Here is an 18,835-nt window from a genome sequence, read left to right as displayed (position 1 = left end):
AGCTTCACAATTTTTGACAGGCTGAATTGTAAGGCAATTATAATTGCTACCTCTTGAACAAAATTCTAACAAGGTTTCGTGGTGTAGTTGGTTATCACGTCAGTCTAACACACTGAAGGTCTCCAGTTCGAGCCTGGACGAAATCAAATATTTCTTTTTTTATTGTAGATTTTAACTTGTATCATCTTTTTTGCATTTTTGACATGTTTGTTTCGCATTCGCAATTTATAGCCCGAATATCAAATAGTACAATTTTGTTGATTTTCTGAAATAAGTACTTTTATAATTCGTAATTCCCACGTGAAATTTGTTACCTATATGTATGTGATACCTGGAATCAATATCAACCAATTGTTGTTTTTGGCATGTTTTTAACAAGAACCCCTCCAGACCGCCAAGAAACGCCACAAACAGACCGAGAACCGATCGGTCGTGCGTTAAAGATGGCGCATGCAGCCCTGTGACTGTGCGACTATGCTACTGTGTTGTACTACCTATGATATCGATCCGACACTCTGGTTGAAACAACCCTGATTGTGTCAATCAATCCACCGATTCCCTCTCCGTACTTCCGCCAGAACTGCGCGACAATTCCGAAACCTGACTTGCGCACAGCCCCTTATTATTCACTATTATATACAATGCTATCTTCAGATTTTTGAATTATAAAAGAAAAAAAAAAGAAAAATAGAAAATTTCACACTTGCAAAGTAGCTAAGACTAAGGTGCATAGATGTGCTGACTTGCATAGGCGGTCGCCGAATAATAAACAGACAAGAAGCCGCCCACGTCGCGAGATGGTAAGCAATTATTTGATGCCGCCGGGGTAAGCTTCGTATTCCGTGTCCATATGACCGAATATGGCTGAACACGGTCTCGGGGGTTCCGCCATCACGAGAGGCTTGGACGGAGGGGGGGAAGGGAAAAAGAAGCAAAAAATGAAAAGGGCTTAGGTTAGGCAGGTACCTTAAATTAGTCATTTGTATACTACGTAGCAGCGAGCGTATAGGCCGTAACTTCAAAATATAACCGCTTTAAGCAGACTTGCCAAGGAGACGGGAAAGCGGGTAGAGCCATGTATTAACTCTAAATTTAACTTTTTCGTCATCCTTCTTTCCTACCAGCCTCCACACATCTTTATACATTCCTTCACGGCCACGCAACTTCTGCGTATTCTCCGCCAAACAACAAAGACACTAGAATTCTAACCTGCGCAACAAGTTCAACACGTCATATTATATAGTTACTCTATCTTATAAAGTATTAACTATTGCGTACCTAACTAGACTTATTTCCAGTTGCAACTATATAGTATAGGTACTTAGCACTAATTTTTACACGACTTCGTTATTGAAGCCCAAATAACTCCGCCTCGATTATGGATCTCTTTAGTTTGATTTCCCCACGATATACTATAGGCTATGCTATGTCTATACGTTAGACGGTATCCGCAAATACTTCTCGAATATTCTTCTAGGGATACTCTCTTCGATAGTACAAGTAAAATAGCTTTTCGGATATGACCGCCTTTACACGTGGCGTGACTCGTGTCATTAGCAGTAATGATCTAACTAGTATATATTTTATCGCCTTCATACTATTATTACTAGGCGCGATATACGATACATGATACGATATGGATAGTATCGGATAATACTTACCTATTATAAGGTATAGTTATTAGATATCTCATTTCACTTCTAAAGTGAGATAGAATTAGTCTCCGATGACTATTAAGAGTCCCTCTCACACAACTATTGGCTGTCTAGAATCACGAATAAACATTACCTAAGGTATATTACGAGGAAGCTTTGGCGACGAAAAACGGAGCAAGAAATAATAAATGTCGATAGCATAAGTCAGACGTTATGCGGGTACGCTCCTTTACCCTAAGTGATAATATGATGGGAAACTAGCAACGGCTAAGAATATAAACCCATACTACCCGAGTCACGAATATAGCTCGGGCTTGGTAATGTCACCCATAAAGCCCCGTCTTAACAATCACATTTCATGATCTCTTGCGTTGCGCGAAGCCCCTCACAAGTTATGTCTCGATCTAGGTGGCTTGTCTGTCAGCTGTGCAGATCAGTGTAACTACCCAAGCATTAGGTACACTTCAATACACTACTCCGATGAAATGTCTATTACGGAGGAACAGTCCGAAGAGTTCGGCGCCATGCATTAATCATGAACTATTGACCCCTTTCCAACTTGCTCACTTTAAGTCTCATGATAGCAACCACCTGCCATGAGAGTAGGATGATAAGACTCCTTTGATGAGGATGTTCAGCTCCGGCGCCCGTTATCTCAGCCATTGTCTCAGATGATGCATGATGGCAACTGCCAATTCGAAGTGCTTGATTTTAGTTCAATAAAAATTCGAATATGTGTTAAACTTGCAGTCGTTCTAGAAAATACTTATAGAAAACTAACTAATTCTAGTTGTTTTTATTTATTCCGATCGCAATGTTTCAGTATAGTTCATAAGTATATCGACGCCCGCATAATTCTAAGGCGGCGCTGTAATAAATGCTAGAAGCGAGATGCGTGTAAATGATGTTATTGTAGGAATCATGCCTCTTCCTTCTGGTTTAGCTCTCATAGATTTGTCTTCTGGACTTAGTATTATTATCCGTAGTTCATGATCAACCCCCTTTAAGGAAGACCACCCTTTAATAAAGTCCAATATGCTATTCTTCGGGCTCTCGCTATTAAATACCCGGAACCCTATGGTCTTAATGGTAGTGCGTATGGTTCTATTGATCGTACCTAACCTTAAGACAATATGAAGCTAATAGCAACTCTCGGGTTATTCGGTGCGGCGATATTAGCTGTGGAAGCGAGGTCTGTCCATTTACCACCAGATGAACCATCTAAGATACAATCTAATGACAACAGTGCCGAGATAGATATAACCGTCCCTCGCCTTCCCAAGCAGAATAACTATCCACCAAGCGGGTCTCAGCTGACAGCTAACCCACCTGGAAACAAATCCTATGAATATATCATCGTAGGTTCTGGCGCCGGGGGCTCTCCCCTTGCAGCCCGGTTGGCACTCGCGGGCCACAGTGGTATGTGTACCGTCATCTATTTTCTCTCCTCTTCGTCTTGAGATAAGAGTGCCACTTCGAGATCTTTTCATGAGCCACTAGCCCCTGTTCTCTCGACATGTCTAAAACATAGCCAACCGCTAAATCATGCCATAGTTCTGCTGATCGACGCCGGTGGCGACCACGGTAGGTTACGCGAAGTCGAGATCCCAACTCTCTATATCGGGGCATCGGAAAGGACCGAGCTGAGCTGGGGTTTCTTTACTCGACACTATGAAGACGATGCGCAGACCAAGAGAGATAGAAAGTTGACGTACCTCACCCCAGATGGAGATTATTACAGTGGCGTGAACCCCCCGGAAGGCTCCGAGGTGCTCGGGAACTACTACCCTCGCGTCGGCGGGTTAGGGGGCTGTACTCAACATCTAGCTCTGGTGCCCCTTGCGCCAGCGAGAAACGACTGGGACTATATCAAGAACCTGACAGGTGATCAGAACTGGGGCGCGGAGAACATGAGAGGTTACTTCAGAAAACTAGAAAAGAATCAATATCTTTCTCCCAAGGATGATACCACCGAGGCCCATGGATTCAACGGGTGGTTCCCGACAACTATCGAGCCTCTGGCGCTATACACCAACGATTTGAATTTCGTCTCCATTATCCTCTCAGCCGCCTCTGCTATGGGAATTCAGACAGATAGTACCTTAAGCTACATTCGAAACTCCATTAGGGGTAATGGCATTGCCGGGAAAGTAAGTGCACAACATGCGCAGGAGGCTGTAGCAAACTAATATCCTTGATGTAGGTATTGCCACCGAGGATCGCGCAGAAAATCGCAGATCGTCTTGATAAAGTGAGCATCCCTTATTTTATTTGTCTGCACCCCAACTCACCCCCCCAAGCCACACTCTCACAGCATACGCGTACACATACGCATGCGCACACGCACTACGTCTGTCTTACGCAAGCTCCACAGTATTAACTAGATGATAGCTCCTAGAGTACGACATCAACAACAACTCTCCAGACCGCGACGGCATCTCGGTGTTCAGCCGTGTCCCCCTATCTATCAGTTCCCCCGAGTGGAAGCGCTCGACGCCACGGAACTGGATCTACGACATAGCCACGGCTAAGAACGCCGACGGCTCGAAGAAGTATCCCTTAGACATTGCGCTGCATACTCTCGTTACGAAAGTGAGCTTCGATACTACGGGCGATAAACCCAAGGCTACCGGTGTCGACTACCTATATGGCGAAGCTCTATACCGGGCCGATCCCCGGTCTAGACCCACCGGAAAATCCGGTACTCCCGGATCCGTCTCGGCGACTCGCGAGGTCATCGTCTCAGGGGGAGCTTTCAACACGCCACAGATCTTGAAACTCTCTGGCATCGGTCCCGCTACGGAGCTAGAAAAACTCGACATCCCAGTTATCAAGGACCTCCCCGGCGTCGGCGGCAACCTACAGGACCGATACGAAACCGGTGTAACGGTCGCATCGTCGAGTAACTTCACGCTCTTCCAAAACTGCACATTCCTCACAACAGCCGACGACCCATGCTACGAAACATGGGCGCAGCCAGCTTCCAACGCCCTAGCACACGGCTCGTACGCCACCGACGGCATCGCCATGGGCATGTTCCTGCGATCGTCGACTGCGGGCCCCGACCAGGACCTATGGGTAGGCGGCGTCCCGGGTCTATACCAGGGGTACTTCCCGGGCATGGGCAGCACGGTGGTCACGCCGGCCGAGAAGAACTACTTCACGTGGCTGGTGCTCAAGGCGCGCTCGCGCAACAACGCCGGCACCGTAAACCTGACTAGTGCCGATCCCCGCGACACGCCGCGTATCACGTTCCGCAACTTCGGCGAGGGTGACATTTCTCGCGCGGCGGACGCAGATAAGGACTTGCAGGCTGTGGTGGTATGTAGCGCCGCGTTTTCTCCCCCCTGACCCGCTTTCCCTTGCCTTTGTCGCATTACTCGGCCTGTCTCGGGAGCTGGTGCTTCAATCAGGCAGTCAATCAATATAACCAAGGAGCCACTGCCGAGACACGCATACCTAACCTCCCAGACCAATATCTCACCTGCCAAAAGAAGGAACTGCTAACTGCTGTTATTGTAGGACGGCATGCGTCTAGCGATCTCAATCTTCGACAACCTGGAGCCTCTCGAGACTGGCGAGTCATTCGAGCGCGTGTGGCCACCTGCTGAGATACGATCAGACGAGGACTTGAAGCAGTGGGCGCGCGACGAGGCGTGGGGTCATCACGCTTCGTGTACTTGCCCGATCGGTGCGGATGACGACCCCTTGGCTGTTTTAGATGGCCAATTCCGCGTTCGCGGGGTGGATGGGCTGAGAGTCGTGGATGCGTCGGTGTTCCCGAAGATCCCGTAAGTCTTTGTTTTTACGTATGTGCGTATGAGTGAGTGGAAAGCTAATATTAAATGAGTATAGGGGGTTGTTTCCTGTGGTGGGGATTTATATGTTGGCTGAAAAGGCGGCTGATGATATCCTCGCGGATGCAAGATAAAGAGTTGTATATTTAGGTGCTATACATTAGGTACCTTTGAACAAGATGGAGTGCGTACTTAAATGCTGGCTAGGTTAGATGTCATAAGGTCTAAGAGTACTCTATCATTGTTCCTATTTAGTTCGTGTATATACCTAGGTAGATATGTCCTAACTTACTAAGGACATACTCTCTTTGAGACAATAATAGTTACTCTTCTGTATTAGATTCACCTTTATACAGTTCCACAATCCTCTTGCCAACCGACTCCCCAGAGAGATACGCGCCAGCAACAGTACCAGATTCCTCGAAAGGGGCTGCGTGTTCGCCACAGAACCACAGTCCGCGGTCGACGCATCCTTGTCGGATCGCAAGGATATCCTGATCTGCCTCTTCAACGCCGACCTGAAAATTGCAGTAGCTCGCGTTACCGCACAGGTCGTCTTTAAACCATTCGGTAGCTAGGATTGCTTTTGGAACACAGGCCTCACTCGCAACGTCGTAGCCGGGAAGCCGTGAGTAGTATGGCTGGAAGAAGTCCCGTAGGAAAGCAAACTTCTCGGCGCTCGATAGGCCGTATACTGTGTTGACAATGTGTCTTGAGCAGTCGCCGTATAGGTAAAAGAGGATAGTAGGGTGATTGTTAGGCGCGGCGAGAGCGGCCAGGTTCCAGATCTCCTGGGGCCAGCCGTGTGGATTGGTATCCTGCGCATACGATGGTGTAAGCCAATTTGTATAGGCAGGGAATGGTTCAGCCGCTGTATCTGAGATCCAGAATGGGGAAGGGAACGTAATGAAGACTTTCTCAAGTTGTGAGAGCTTCAGATTGTGGAAAGCAGAACTCAACCTCGATGGCAAAGCGGGTTCGAATGTATCCATATTCTTTTGGAGCCATCCTAACGGTGTCGCCATCACAACCTGGTCAAATTTGTATTCATTCCCGCTCTCTACTCTCAGAATGACCTCTTTCTGTGATTCATCGTGATGCGAAGTATTAATTGATATGACTTTAGAATTAAGTATGACCTTGGCCTGTTCAGTTGCTGCCTTCGCAATTCTGTTTAAAATCGCAGAGTAGTTCGACTCGACGAATACCTCTTCTATCATCTTGTTAGACCCTGAGGATATGTGTTTTTCACGTAAACTTACCACCGCCACAGCATTCTTCCATCCAAGCGAATCTTAGACTTTGCTTCCAGACAGGCTCGCCAACGTAGGCACCCCACATCTCACTCATTTGAATGAGGACTTGTCGGTCTTCCTCATCTTTCAGCTCCTCTACTGCTCTCTTACTGATGAAATCATGTAGAGACTCTTCTCGTGGAATACTCTTCCCCTTATCCCTCTCCCGAGCTGCCTCACTAGTCTTGAACGCCTTTTCGATTATCTCCCACAAGAGAGTTGAAAGCCTCTCAGACTTCTCCTCTGGCACTTTATTGCCCGACGAGTCATAGATGAGTTGCTTTCCGTTCCAATGGTGAAGAGGCGTCTTGGTTTCGACTGCAAGTTTTAGGATTGGGTGTACGTCGCCGCTATCCCAGGTGTGAATCCAGTTTGGGCCACTATACTTAGAGAATGAGAAAATCGTTTCAGCGAATGCCTTTTTTAGGGACACCAATATGGATGGTTTAATCACATGTCAACAGTGTAGCCCAACTCATCTGATTGGCATATCTAAATAGACTTGGTTAGTTTTTGCTCTAGTAGCTGTAAGGGATTCACTCACCCTCCCACCGATCCTATTTCTGGCCTCGAGAATGGTTACCTTGAAGCCGTGAGATAAGAGAATATCTGCGCATCGAAGTCCGGAGACACCCGAACCTACGATACCTATATGCGGTTTATCGCCGTTTTGACTTTCCATGGCTGAGGGTGACTTGCTAACCTACTATCTGTCGACCTGAACTGAATTATAAATATTGAGAGCTACTGTTCTCTACGTAAGATATCCTCAATCGTGGATAGAAAAGGGGAATATTCAAAGAACAACTTCATGATAGAAGCAATTATCCCGCATAGGTCTGGACGTACTCGTTATTGATTATTGACGAAAGAGGTATTAAACATCAAGGCAGCTTGCAAGGCAGATTATGCCGAGTCTACGCGTGAATCGACCAACAGGACTAAAACGCTGGCGCTTATTTGAATTCTACGGTAGGTCATAAATGCCACCAATTCTTGGCTAAGATTCAGCTCCCCGTATTTTAGATTAGACGCTATAGCCCACTCGACTACTACAATAACGGAGAGATACGTTGATATAAACGATGAAACGCTTTTTTCATAAAACGCTGAACTATGCTAAGTATGATGCAAGATAATCTATAAAACAGGGAAGAGTAATATATATAATTATCACAAGCTTAGTGACCTTTCCCAGTAATATGTCCCCTTTATACCACGTGCTATCTATATATAATAATAAGTACCTGGTATATGATTAATCCCTCCCTTTCTACCTTTCTATACACGTAACCGGCTTCCTACAAGCAAACCAAGATACGCAAGGACGCGGTATATAGAACCAATAGCAACTAATAATCCTATATTACGCCAATTCCAGTCCAGATGGAAGCCCACCTGTTGCGCAGCCAACTCCACATTGTAGAGATACCGGAACGGGTTGACGAGCTGGCCAAAATACAGCTCAGCAAGCCACGTACCCGGCGACGCTCGCCATAACCACTCCATGTGCCAATCCTTCGCACTGGATAAAGGCGGCGCGGCGCCTGATAAGATACCGACGATCAGGCTGATCATAGTCGCTATTAGAGGCGCGTCTTCTCGTCGGACTATCATGCTGATGCAGCTGGCGAGGCCGTAGATGCAGTAGAAGTAGACGAGATTTGCGAGGAAGGCCGTGCCCCACGGGATAATAGGCACGGAGAGCAGAAGGATCACCGTCGAGAAGTGCATGCAGCCGAATACCATACGAGGTAAAACAGAGATATTCTTCGCGAGGTAATATGCGATGCGCGAGTGGCCTGCTTCGGATTCTCGGCGGTATAGCAGCATCTCTTCCGAAAAGACCTTGACACCGGGTGCAGCGGCCACGAGACCAATGGCAATGGCCATTAGAAGCGCGAGTTCGGGAACCGACTTGATATCCGTTGCTAGGGATAAGACATCATACGGCGCGTTATAGATTCCAGTGAATAGTACACCCTTTTTCGAGTTCTCGGCCAATCCAAGGAGTAGCCCTGCCACTGTAGCCAGTCCCATCTCGAAGCAGAATGCCGTCTTTGTTCGCCATTGCTGGAGCATAGCTCGCGACAGACATAACCAAAGCTGTTTCCAACGCGGCGCACCTCTCTTCCTCAACAACTCTCGACCCTTTGAGTTATTTTCCGCGATAGACGTCCTCGAGTACCTGACCGAAGCATGCTTTTCCTTAATCGACGCGTTTCTACTCGACTGTGCCCAATTTGCAATCAGTGCTTCCTTCGATATGTCGCCAGTCCGCTTATATATCCTGCCATTTCCAGTAATAATATCCGTAACGACGTCGCCGAAGTTACTGTGCGGGGGGAAGCTGAATCCGACAGTTTCGAAGAATTCCTGCACGCCGGCCTCCGGTCCCTCGTAGATGATCTGGCCGTTTGCTAGTAAGATGAGGTCGTCGAGCATTTCGAAGATCTCCATGCGCGGTTGATGGATGATCACAATAACAGATATACCCAGTCGCGCAATCGCTTTAAGTGTTCGCATAATAGAGGACGCAGCCGTGGCGTCAAGACCGCTCGTAGGTTCGTCGAGAAAGATGGCCATAGGCGCTGCGGCGAGTTCCATTCCGATACTAACTCGTTTCCTTTGACCACCACTAATAACAGGCTTTCCAACGCTGCCAACTAGCGAGTCATGGACATGAGACAGTTCCAAGCAGTCGATAACCGAGTTGACGTGAGCTTTTATATCAACATCCTTCCAAGTTTGAGGTAAACGTATCCTTGCCGAGTGGAGGATATTTTCGTAGACGGTTAGTTCAGGTAATACTATATCATCTTGCGGCACGTAACCAATGAGCTTCTTATATCTCTTGATCTTCCCAGGCACGTTGTTAATCATAACTGAACCGCCGGTATTAGTGGTTTTCCCCATAAGAACGTTTACGAAAGTACTCTTTCCGGCACCGGAACCACCCATGACAGCTGTTAAAGAGCCACGTTCGATAGACCCCGTAACGTTTTGTAGAATTGGCTTTGGGTTTCCCTTGGGGTGAAAACTGAGGTCAGAATAGGCAAACGATAGACCGAAACGAGCGCCGTCGGTTACTCTCCGCATAGACTCAACAAATGCTCGTAGCTGTGGTGAGAATCCGCTTTCGGTAATGTTTAATGTAGAACTCTGCGGTGTTGGGAATTCCAGCGCAGCTTCGAAACCAGTCCACGCATCTTGACCCGGCATGTATGTCGCCTGCATCGGCACCATCTCATGGTCATTGTCTACGTCGCCAGAGATCTCCTTGTAGCCTGTGACCTTTCCCACGAAGGTAGTCCTCCTTTTCAACTTGTTGCCGATGGATTGTTCGCGGGCCCTCCAGAAGCGCTTGCGGATGTAATATAAAACGAGTAGTATAGCTATGACGATGTCGACGAGGATTAAGACGAGGATCGGGATTAGGAATGTTTCGTATGACGACCCTTCGGGGCATCTGCTTCCAACGCTGCACGGTGTAGGCGAGGGAGCACCAGGTTGACAATACGAGCCGGCTGGACAGGTAATCATTTCGTTGCGCCCGGGCGGACAGTAATACCCCTGTTGGCAAACGACGGGCTCAAAAGGGCCCATCCCGAAGTTTTTACCATTGTAAGTACAAGTGAAACCTGCTAGTCTCGCTATCTGGCACTCTGTTATAGGAGGACAGAATTGTGGTAACGAGTTTACGGTGTTATTAGTACCTAGTTCGGTCATCAGCACGCCTTCTGTCTTAAAACTATTTGGACTTCCAACTTACATAGAAAACCCTCATTACACCCGACCGTCTCCCAGCTCGACGCGTTCTGAATCGTGATCGGAAGGGCTCCGGGTCGCCAACAAGGGGCGGCATCGACAGGCGGGTCATCTTTTTCGAGTTCTGCTGCAGCCCTATAGTAAGAAGTAGAGAAAGATGTGCGATTCTCGCCCGTGCACGCTCGATCCCAGACGCTAAGTTTACTGGGGTTGAGATCGATTAAGGCATGAGTAGAATTATCTACCATGAAAGCCTTGCTAGTATCGGGATGATTCGTCGCATCTGATATGAGGAGCTCCTCAGGTATCTTAGAAGGCCCTACACTGTTAAACCACTTCCCGGTCGTCACATTATAAACACCTTGCGTCTGGTTTCCTATACACTGCCATGCTATATTACTGTCTGAATTCGTCGTTCCCCGTAGAGCGCAGAGACATGCTTGCGTATCGAGGAAAAGCGGCCCTCTGGATGGCTCTTGAGGTAAGAAGGGGTCTTGCGGGAGGGCGAGAATCGACATTGTGACAATTTCGCGTTGCGTCTACCTTAGCGGGATCCGCCTCTATGAAATAGTCGGTGTAATATCTGTGTCGAATCAACTCGATGTGATAGACCTATTCATCGCTAGTCGGTAGTACACAACAAGTTAAACACGGTTTAGTCTAAGTCGGATTTAACAAATGCTATACTTGAGTAACAGTATATAAAAATAAAAAACTTGGACAATGTTGTTACTCGACAAGTGCAGTTTGCCTGAGACAACTCCTCAATAGACTGCCTGACATTTTGGTAACTAATCCTAGAGACCATAGAAGGTGGAATAGGCGGCCACGACATTCTACATAAAGGGCCGGTATGCTGATCCCGTATAGGATGATACGGGTCCTTGGACCTGCGGGAAGTCATCCTGATCGGGAAATGACCTATCGTGGCTGCGCATGGCGATGAAGTTGAAAGGATCGACAGCGGAAGGACTTTCTTCCAACGCCTTAGACTCCTACAGCTAGGTAAAATTACAAAAACCATAACTGTCAGCCTTATCGACTCCTTGCTTCTTTGCTTCTCCCTAACATCCCTAGCGGCTCTTGTGCGGCGATGCAACTTTATAATAGCTTGGCGGTGCTGAGCTCGTGGGTCCTATTAATGGAGGTGCTACGTCAGGCTTAGCATATCGGACAGTGTGCATATTAGGCTGCAGTTTATTTTTCTTGAAGAATAAGACCTAATGTAGTGACTGAGACATGGTTTTATTAATAGCATGATGCCAGCTCTTGGACTCTTGACAAATCATACCACCACGGTTGACCCTCCATTAAGACTGAAAAGTCGAGAATATGAGAAAGACAAAGGAATGCATAAATAAAATAAAGCAACAATAATATAAAGAATTGTCCTTTGAACAAACAAACTCAAGTCATAATGTCTCAACTATGTTCGAGTTTTAGCGGGTATGCGAATCATCCGAGCTACATCATGAAATAAATTCTTCACCGCGCTAATTGAGGTGTGGCTGACGCGGGTAGAAAGACTGCGGGTTCGCAAAGCCTACCAAAACCAAACCAAACCCTTGTTGTTTTGGTTCATTTTGCTGTTGGCTCAGCATCTAATTCCCGAGCCAGGCGATCTCTCTCGGCCTGTGCTTCATCAAACAGAATGACTACTTCCGAGTGACCGCGGGTTGTAGCTATCTGCATCGGTGTGTCACCGTCAACATCGACGTTGTACAGGTCAGCCCCGTGCTCAAGGAGGAGCCGAGCTATGGCGAGATGTCCTCCATACGCACACATACTGAGTGCCGACCAACTACATAGTACGTGTCAGTGTGTCTCAAAACTGCACCCTCGGGATTTACTGACCCCCATCGATCTTTTGCATTTACGTTACACCCGATGCTGAGCAACTTGGCAACTTTGTCAATGTCTCCATCACTGGCTGCTTGCACAAGTGCATCATCCTTCACAAAGAGCTTTCGGATAAGTCTAGTAGGGTCTGTGATTGACTTCTTCCTGACCGATGGAGCGGTGGATTCAACGGTAAGTGGTTTGAAAACCTCGTCTAGAGGCCTTTCGGCCTGCTTCTTTCGCATCTCCAACTCGAACTGTTCGTTCGCTATATTCATATCAGCAGACGAAGAGACGATACTACCACCATAGCCAGAGTCGGGGGAGACTGTCTTATTTAGTTCTGCAACGGGATCCTCATTAATGAGACCCTGTGCCAGAACTGACTTCATCCAGTTCGATATATATTCGTGATGTTCTTCCATGATGGCCGGCGAGATGCCAATATCCTCGAGTTCACGCCGCAGTTGGGCCCACACATCGGGAGATTCGATCGTCTCGACAACGTCCGGGGTGGTAACAACGGATCCTTCCCGATATCCGGCACGTACTTCGCAGATGAACTTGTTTAGCTTTTTTTCGATCCTCGTCGTCGATGAGCTTTTCACCAGTGTCAGTTGCTATTTAAACGTGTGCGCATTTTGGCATTACGGACCTGACCAGAGTGCTGTTAAAGGCTGTCAAGAGTGTTGCATTGCTCACCAAGCGAGATCTAATATCAGCCAGGTCTTCTAGGCCGAAACGCATCCGGTCCCAAGTCCTTTGGGATTGTGTTCCAAGTCGCTCATATGACTTAAGCAGCTTCTGCAGATCTTCTAACGTCGCGTTGCAACCATCGGTCAAAATGTTTAAACGATTCTTTCGAGAAGTGTCCAGCTTCGAGAATTCATTGATATAGTCCTCGGTCTCTTTGAGTACGACGTGTAGGGAGGCTACTTCGCTTGACAAACGTTTGAAATTTTCGCCCGAATCTTTACATGCTTTGTATACATTCCAGGCCAGTTTGGAAGCGAGCACTAAATCACCGAAGCCTACGCCAAAACTCATATTGGCTTTGACAACCTAAAAGCTGTCTTAAGGTAGAGACCGGTCTGAGAAGTAAATAATATGATAACATGCATTTTACGCAAATTTCTTAGATGTAGGTTATGCATATCCGCTAATATTTATCACACTGGCTGGCACGCGATAATACCATAAATCATTCAAAGTTATCAGCTTCTCACGCTTCGCGAGTAAAGCTAGCCTCAACTCGGAACCACTTGGCAATCCATGAGGGCAGGGCAAGGCACTCGAAGTTATCACACCTGAAGCTCTTGCATTTGATGGTGGCTAGCTTTGCCGCCGTGGCGCTCGACTTCAAGGAATATACATATTCCTACAGAGAATGCCAACACTTGTCGACCAATCAGCTAGTCTAGACTAACCAATAAATGATAAGGCATTCTCGTCCAGCATCGGCCACGAAGGTGAGGATAGATTATCCTAATATCGAGTATATTCCGAGATTAGTAAACTTGATGTACTAGAGTTGTTATTAGTTATGGGAGCTTTAATGATAGTAAACTCGTTACTTGAAAAAATAAATGTAATTCAACCAGACCGCTAAATTCTTAGCCATGGCCGATATTGCAGCTGTGAATATTGCGTGGATATTGATTGCACTGTGCTCCATGGTGACGACGATGAGCCTTGCACCGGAACCAAACGCTTGGGTCTTGGCAGCTTGAGTTTATCAAATTCCCGCTCGAACATCCTGTTACCCCAAACTAAACGGTATTTTCTCGGCCGTTGACTGGCTGCTAGGGTATTCAGCTGGGTGGGACCGTACAAGGGAATGATGAAGCCTGGGGGCTGAAGGATCACACCCTAGGCGCAGCACGTCAAAGGGAGATTAAATAAGTTGGTAGGACTTTTTGTCAAGATTTCCATTCAGACGTATTCAATACGGACGCTAGGTAGTTTTCTGACTGCAGTTTGCAGTTTAGGATTACACCCCTGTATGTGATTCCGTAGGTGGAGTTGGAAGAAAATAGGGGAGGGTTAGGTGAGGTTCATTTTAGGAGGTAAATAATAAATGGTTATCCGTTTAAAGTGTTAACAGGGATATGATATTATTAGGTTCGCGCTTGTTCGGATTCAAGAGCGAAATATTAGCGAAAGGTTAGCGAAAGGTTAAAATACATATCACATGATTAGCACGTGATAAAAGAGAAAATATTGCCCCGCGTTTAGACGCGACCTAATAATAGGCAATTGACATTGGCGAAATCGGTGCGGTGACTCAATATCAATTCGCAAAAAATTACCCCGCCATCAACTCACAAAAAATCTACGTGGGGCCAACTTACAATAATTCTGCCAACTAAACACAATATCGCAACCACATTCAGTCACCATGGCAGATCAAGCACCTACTGCAGAGGTTGCTAACCTGCATCTGGATGAAGTCACCGGAGAGAAGGTGTCTAAGTCAGAGTTGAAGAAGAGACAGAAGCAGCGCGAGCGAGATGCTAAGAAGCAAGAGAAGGCTGCAGCTGCTCCCCCTAAGCCTGCCTCTGCAAAGAAGACGAATGCTGAAGCTGATGAGAAGGAGTTGACTCCTAACGTTAGTCAATTGAAACTATCATAGTATTAATATTAATATTAACTAATTTGAATTAGCAATACTTCGAAATTCGATCTCGCGCCATCTCCAAGCTTATCGAATCCAAGGAGCCCTATCCCTACCCTCACAAGTTCCATCGCGACTATGACTTAAACGATCTAGTCAAGGAGTACGGTCACCTCAAGTCTGGAGAGCATGATAAGTCTAAGACCCTGCGCGTAGCTGGAAGAATATACAACAAGCGCGCTTCAGGTAGCAAGCTGCTCTTCTATGATATCCGCGGCAACAATGGCGTCAAAGTGCAGATCATGTGTCAGGCTCAAGAAATTAGCGAAGGAGCACCTGCTTTCGAGAAGCAACATGATCACATAAGACGTGGTGATATTATCGGTGTCGTTGGCTACGCTGGTAGAACTGCCCCCAAGACCAAGCTCGAAAAGGGTGAAGAGGGCGAGCTTTCCGTCTTTGCTACAGAGGTGATCCTTTTATCCCCCTGTCTGCACCAACTGCCCGACGAGTACTACGGTTTCAAGGATCAAGAGCAGCGTTACCGCAAGCGCTACCTCGATCTCATTATGAACCCTAAGACCGCTCAAACCTACCGCACCCGTACCAAGATTATCAAGTACATCCGCAATTACCTCGACAATGCTGGTTTCGAAGAGGTCGAAACCCCTATCCTAAATCAGATTGCCGGTGGTGCCACAGCCAAGCCCTTCCAGTCTCACCTTAACGATTATAACATGGATATCTTCCTGAGAATAGCACCCGAATTACCCCTCAAGATGCTGATTGTTGGAGAGTATGACAAGGTTTACGAGATTGGCCGCCTATTCAGAAATGAAGGTGCCGATCTGACCCACAACCCGGAGTTTACGACTTGCGAGTTTTACGAGGCCTATGCCGACTTCAACGATCTCATGAAGAGAACTGAAGAACTTGTTTCTGGTATGGTGAAGCATCTTACCGGAAGCTACACAACTTCATTTACCACACAGCATGGCGAAACCTACACAGTTAACTGGGAGGCGCCGTGGCGAAGAGTGGAGATGATCCCCGCCCTCGAAGAAGCAACCGGAGAGAAGTTCCCTCCTGGCGACCAACTACACACAGACGAGACAAGGGAGTGGCTCAAGGGAGTTTTGAAGAAGGTCAACGTTGTTTGCCCCGAACCCCAGACTACCTCTAGGATGCTCGATAGATTGACTGGCGAGTTCATCGAGGAGACCGCAGTCAACCCGACCTTCATCACAGAGCACCCCAAGATCATGTCACCATTAGCCAAGGACCACCGCACCAAGCCTGGCCTAACAGAGCGATTCGAGGCCTTCGTCTGCAAGAAGGAAATCGCCAATGCCTACACCGAGTTAAACCAGCCGTTCGAGCAGAGACTGCGCTTTGAAGAGCAGGCCAACCAAAAGGCCCAAGGAGACGACGAGGCCCAAATGATCGACGAGACCTTCCTGAACGCTCTAGAATACGGTCTACCCCCGACCGCCGGCTGGGGTATGGGTATTGATCGACTTACTATGTTCCTCACAAACAACTACACCATCAAGGAGGTGTTGCTGTTCCCCTTCATGAATCCCGAACAGAAGAAAGAGAAGCTCCCCGCCGATATCGAAGAGGCAGGTGCAGAGGAGCCCCATGTTAAGGTTGAAGGAATTCGTACGTTTTGCTCGTCCTAGTTCTCCACCTATTGATGTATCGTAACTAACCACAACCTCCAGCTCACAAATAATGAGAAACCTTTAATATTGTTGAAGGACAAACCCCGTTTATACGGGTGTTGGCTTGGAAAGTATACTGTCTACGGTGTTTGTACAGTACTTAGCTAGATATTCCAGGCAAGATCAACGCTATGATCGGTACACCATAAGGTGGAAATGAATATAAAAAAAAGTTGAGACTCTACGTATAATACATGGTATCTGTCTAGTGAACAAACAACGTCTTAAGCATCGTACATTCGTTAGCCTAGCATATAATATGGCCGGATTACCGCGGCTGAGTTGCCGACGTTAACCTCTTCTGAACCTGCGCGATTGTCGCTTTTGGTACTCGTAGACGATGACCAAGGACGAGAACTCCGGTTAATAACGCTAGACTTCCCGCTTGATGCGCGGCGGCAAGCGAAATAGGAACCATGTAGATAAGCGTGCTAATACCAAGAGCGACCTGTAAACATACGAGATGCACAATACCCGTCGTGCCATTCTTCACATTCTTAGGTAGGACGGTGGCAAGTCGGCCAGACCGCGAGTACGCAAATAGTGCGAGAACAGCACAGAAGGTAGTTGTGGCGAGGATCCGGTGGTCTAGCTGTACTAGACTAGGGTTCTCTAATATGTTGCGCCACCATAAATCGGAGTTGTCTTCCTTTCGCGAGTAGAACTTATCCCAGAGCTCAGACTTTGGCGGGGTTAGGCCTAGGCCCATCATGGGGAACTCGTTGTAGATAAGTCCAGCGTCAAGGCCAGCGACCAGGGCCCCCGAGAGCACGGTCGTAAAAACTAGTACAGTAAGGGCTGATACGTAGCGTCGGAAGGGGGCGATGCCAGGGTTCTTCAAGGCGGAGATGACTTTGCTAGCGGCGGCGGGGTCGGCAAGGAGACGGCGGGTGCGTAGGATGCTTAGGCCTGTGAGCAGCATCCAGGAGTAACAGACGAAAGCCGTAGCTAAATGCGTAGCAAGTCGGTACTGCGAAACACGGGGATGCGATCCCGGTGCGAACAAATCGTCTTTAAGCCCGGACTTCACCATCCACCACCCTATAAACCCCTGGAAACCGATAAGCGCAGAGATACCGACGAGGTGTGCGGCGACGCGGGCGGATACACGACGACGGGCAATCAGATACACGGTCGGCACCGCAAATGTTAAACCGATGACACGTCCCCATAGCCGATGCGTCCACTCCATGAAGTAGATTTTCTTGAACTCATTGAGGTCCATTTGCGAATTCAGCATGTGGAACTCGGGTGACGCTCGATACTTCTCGAATTCGGCCTCCCAATCGGCCTCGGTGATGGGCGGCCGTGACCCAGTTACGGGCTTCCATTCTGTTATGCTAAGCCTGTTTTTGCGCAATTAGACATTTTAGTCCTAGTACAACGCGAAGGAAAGGGTAATATATACCCAGACTCCGTTAACCGTGTAAGCCCACCAAACACCACGATACCAAAGACGCTTGCAGCACTCCCAATCAGCCAATACGCCACACCCTTAGAGCTCGTCTCAGGGAACACCCTCTTCGTAACTGGCGCCGCTTCAGTCGAGACAGCTGCAGACGTGAAATACCGAGCAAACCGAGCTTTCGACTCGCCACCAGCACCGGTACTGGCCTGTCGCACCTGTAGAGCCCGGAAGATCCGCGACGAAGCAGCTGCGCGAGGCTGCTGGCGGAGGCATTGGCGGCAGACGAACTGACTAGGCGTTAGCCTGGCCGTCGCCCTGCGTATCCCCGGGAGAAGAAGCGACATTTGGGGGGTGTTGTGAGGATTCTTCCCCTTCGAGAGATCAGAGTTGAGGACGCAAATGGGAAGGTTTTCATTTCCAATCATACGATAAGATACCGAGATACAAAGGTGCTGTATTATGTAAGGAGGTAGTTAACCTAGAGGTTTAGCTTCCCGCTAAGAGATTCAATTGTTGCTAGTGTAACTTTTGTACGACGTCAGTATAATCGCCTATCGTATCAATTAAACTTAATTTCTACATCTCAACTTCTTTTCCTCTTTTCATTTTGAGTGCGCGGTCGAGATGTTGCGCAATTAGAAAGTTTTATTATTTTCTTACTACATTTATGGTATATATGTGTATATGAATCGCTCATCGCTCGTCGCTCTATTATACAGAAACTAAAATCATCGC

At 47.6% G+C, this 18,835-nt stretch overlaps 5 protein-coding genes across 5 annotated transcripts; 2 read left to right on the top strand and 3 right to left on the bottom strand.

Moving 5' to 3' along the window:
- Window positions 1-2,788: 2,788 nt before the first annotated feature.
- GL218_08382 (Oxygen-dependent choline dehydrogenase) lies at window positions 2,789-5,586 on the top strand (the record flags this gene model as incomplete). The annotated part of the gene is made up of 7 exons (XM_033585183.1): window positions 2,789-2,847; window positions 2,902-3,074; window positions 3,210-3,805; window positions 3,859-3,906; window positions 4,047-4,976; window positions 5,178-5,446; window positions 5,511-5,586. The coding sequence occupies 7 exons, from the start codon at window positions 2,789-2,791 to the stop codon at window positions 5,584-5,586; spliced, it is 2,151 nt and encodes a 716-aa protein (XP_033440847.1).
- Window positions 5,587-5,775: 189 nt separating this feature from the next.
- On the bottom strand, window positions 5,776-11,033 carry GL218_08381 (putative white-brown complex like protein 30; the record flags this gene model as incomplete). The annotated part of the gene is made up of 4 exons (XM_033585182.1): window positions 5,776-6,665; window positions 6,715-7,127; window positions 8,042-10,463; window positions 10,520-11,033. 4 exons carry the CDS (start codon window positions 11,031-11,033, stop codon window positions 5,776-5,778), a joined length of 4,239 nt encoding a protein of 1,412 aa, XP_033440848.1.
- A 1,060-nt stretch (window positions 11,034-12,093) lies between these two features.
- GL218_08380 (uncharacterized protein) lies at window positions 12,094-13,401 on the bottom strand (the record flags this gene model as incomplete). The annotated part of the gene is made up of 3 exons (XM_033585181.1): window positions 12,094-12,316; window positions 12,370-12,954; window positions 13,010-13,401. The coding sequence occupies 3 exons, from the start codon at window positions 13,399-13,401 to the stop codon at window positions 12,094-12,096; spliced, it is 1,200 nt and encodes a 399-aa protein (XP_033440849.1).
- Window positions 13,402-14,752: 1,351 nt separating this feature from the next.
- GL218_08379 (Lysine-tRNA ligase, cytoplasmic) lies at window positions 14,753-16,650 on the top strand (the record flags this gene model as incomplete). The annotated part of the gene is made up of 2 exons (XM_033585180.1): window positions 14,753-14,962; window positions 15,019-16,650. 2 exons carry the CDS (start codon window positions 14,753-14,755, stop codon window positions 16,648-16,650), a joined length of 1,842 nt encoding a protein of 613 aa, XP_033440836.1.
- A 310-nt stretch (window positions 16,651-16,960) lies between these two features.
- Window positions 16,961-18,444, bottom strand: GL218_08378 (Electron transfer protein 1, mitochondrial; the record flags this gene model as incomplete). The annotated part of the gene is made up of 2 exons (XM_033585179.1): window positions 16,961-18,038; window positions 18,101-18,444. 2 exons carry the CDS (start codon window positions 18,442-18,444, stop codon window positions 16,961-16,963), a joined length of 1,422 nt encoding a protein of 473 aa, XP_033440835.1.
- Between the last annotated feature and the right edge of the window lie 391 nt (window positions 18,445-18,835).

Source organism: Daldinia childiae (assembly GCF_008694065.1).
Source record: "Daldinia childiae strain JS-1345 chromosome Unknown Scaffold12, whole genome shotgun sequence".
Taxonomy (NCBI): Eukaryota; Fungi; Ascomycota; class Sordariomycetes; order Xylariales; family Hypoxylaceae; genus Daldinia; species Daldinia childiae.
This window is presented reverse-complemented; position numbering and strand designations above follow the sequence as displayed.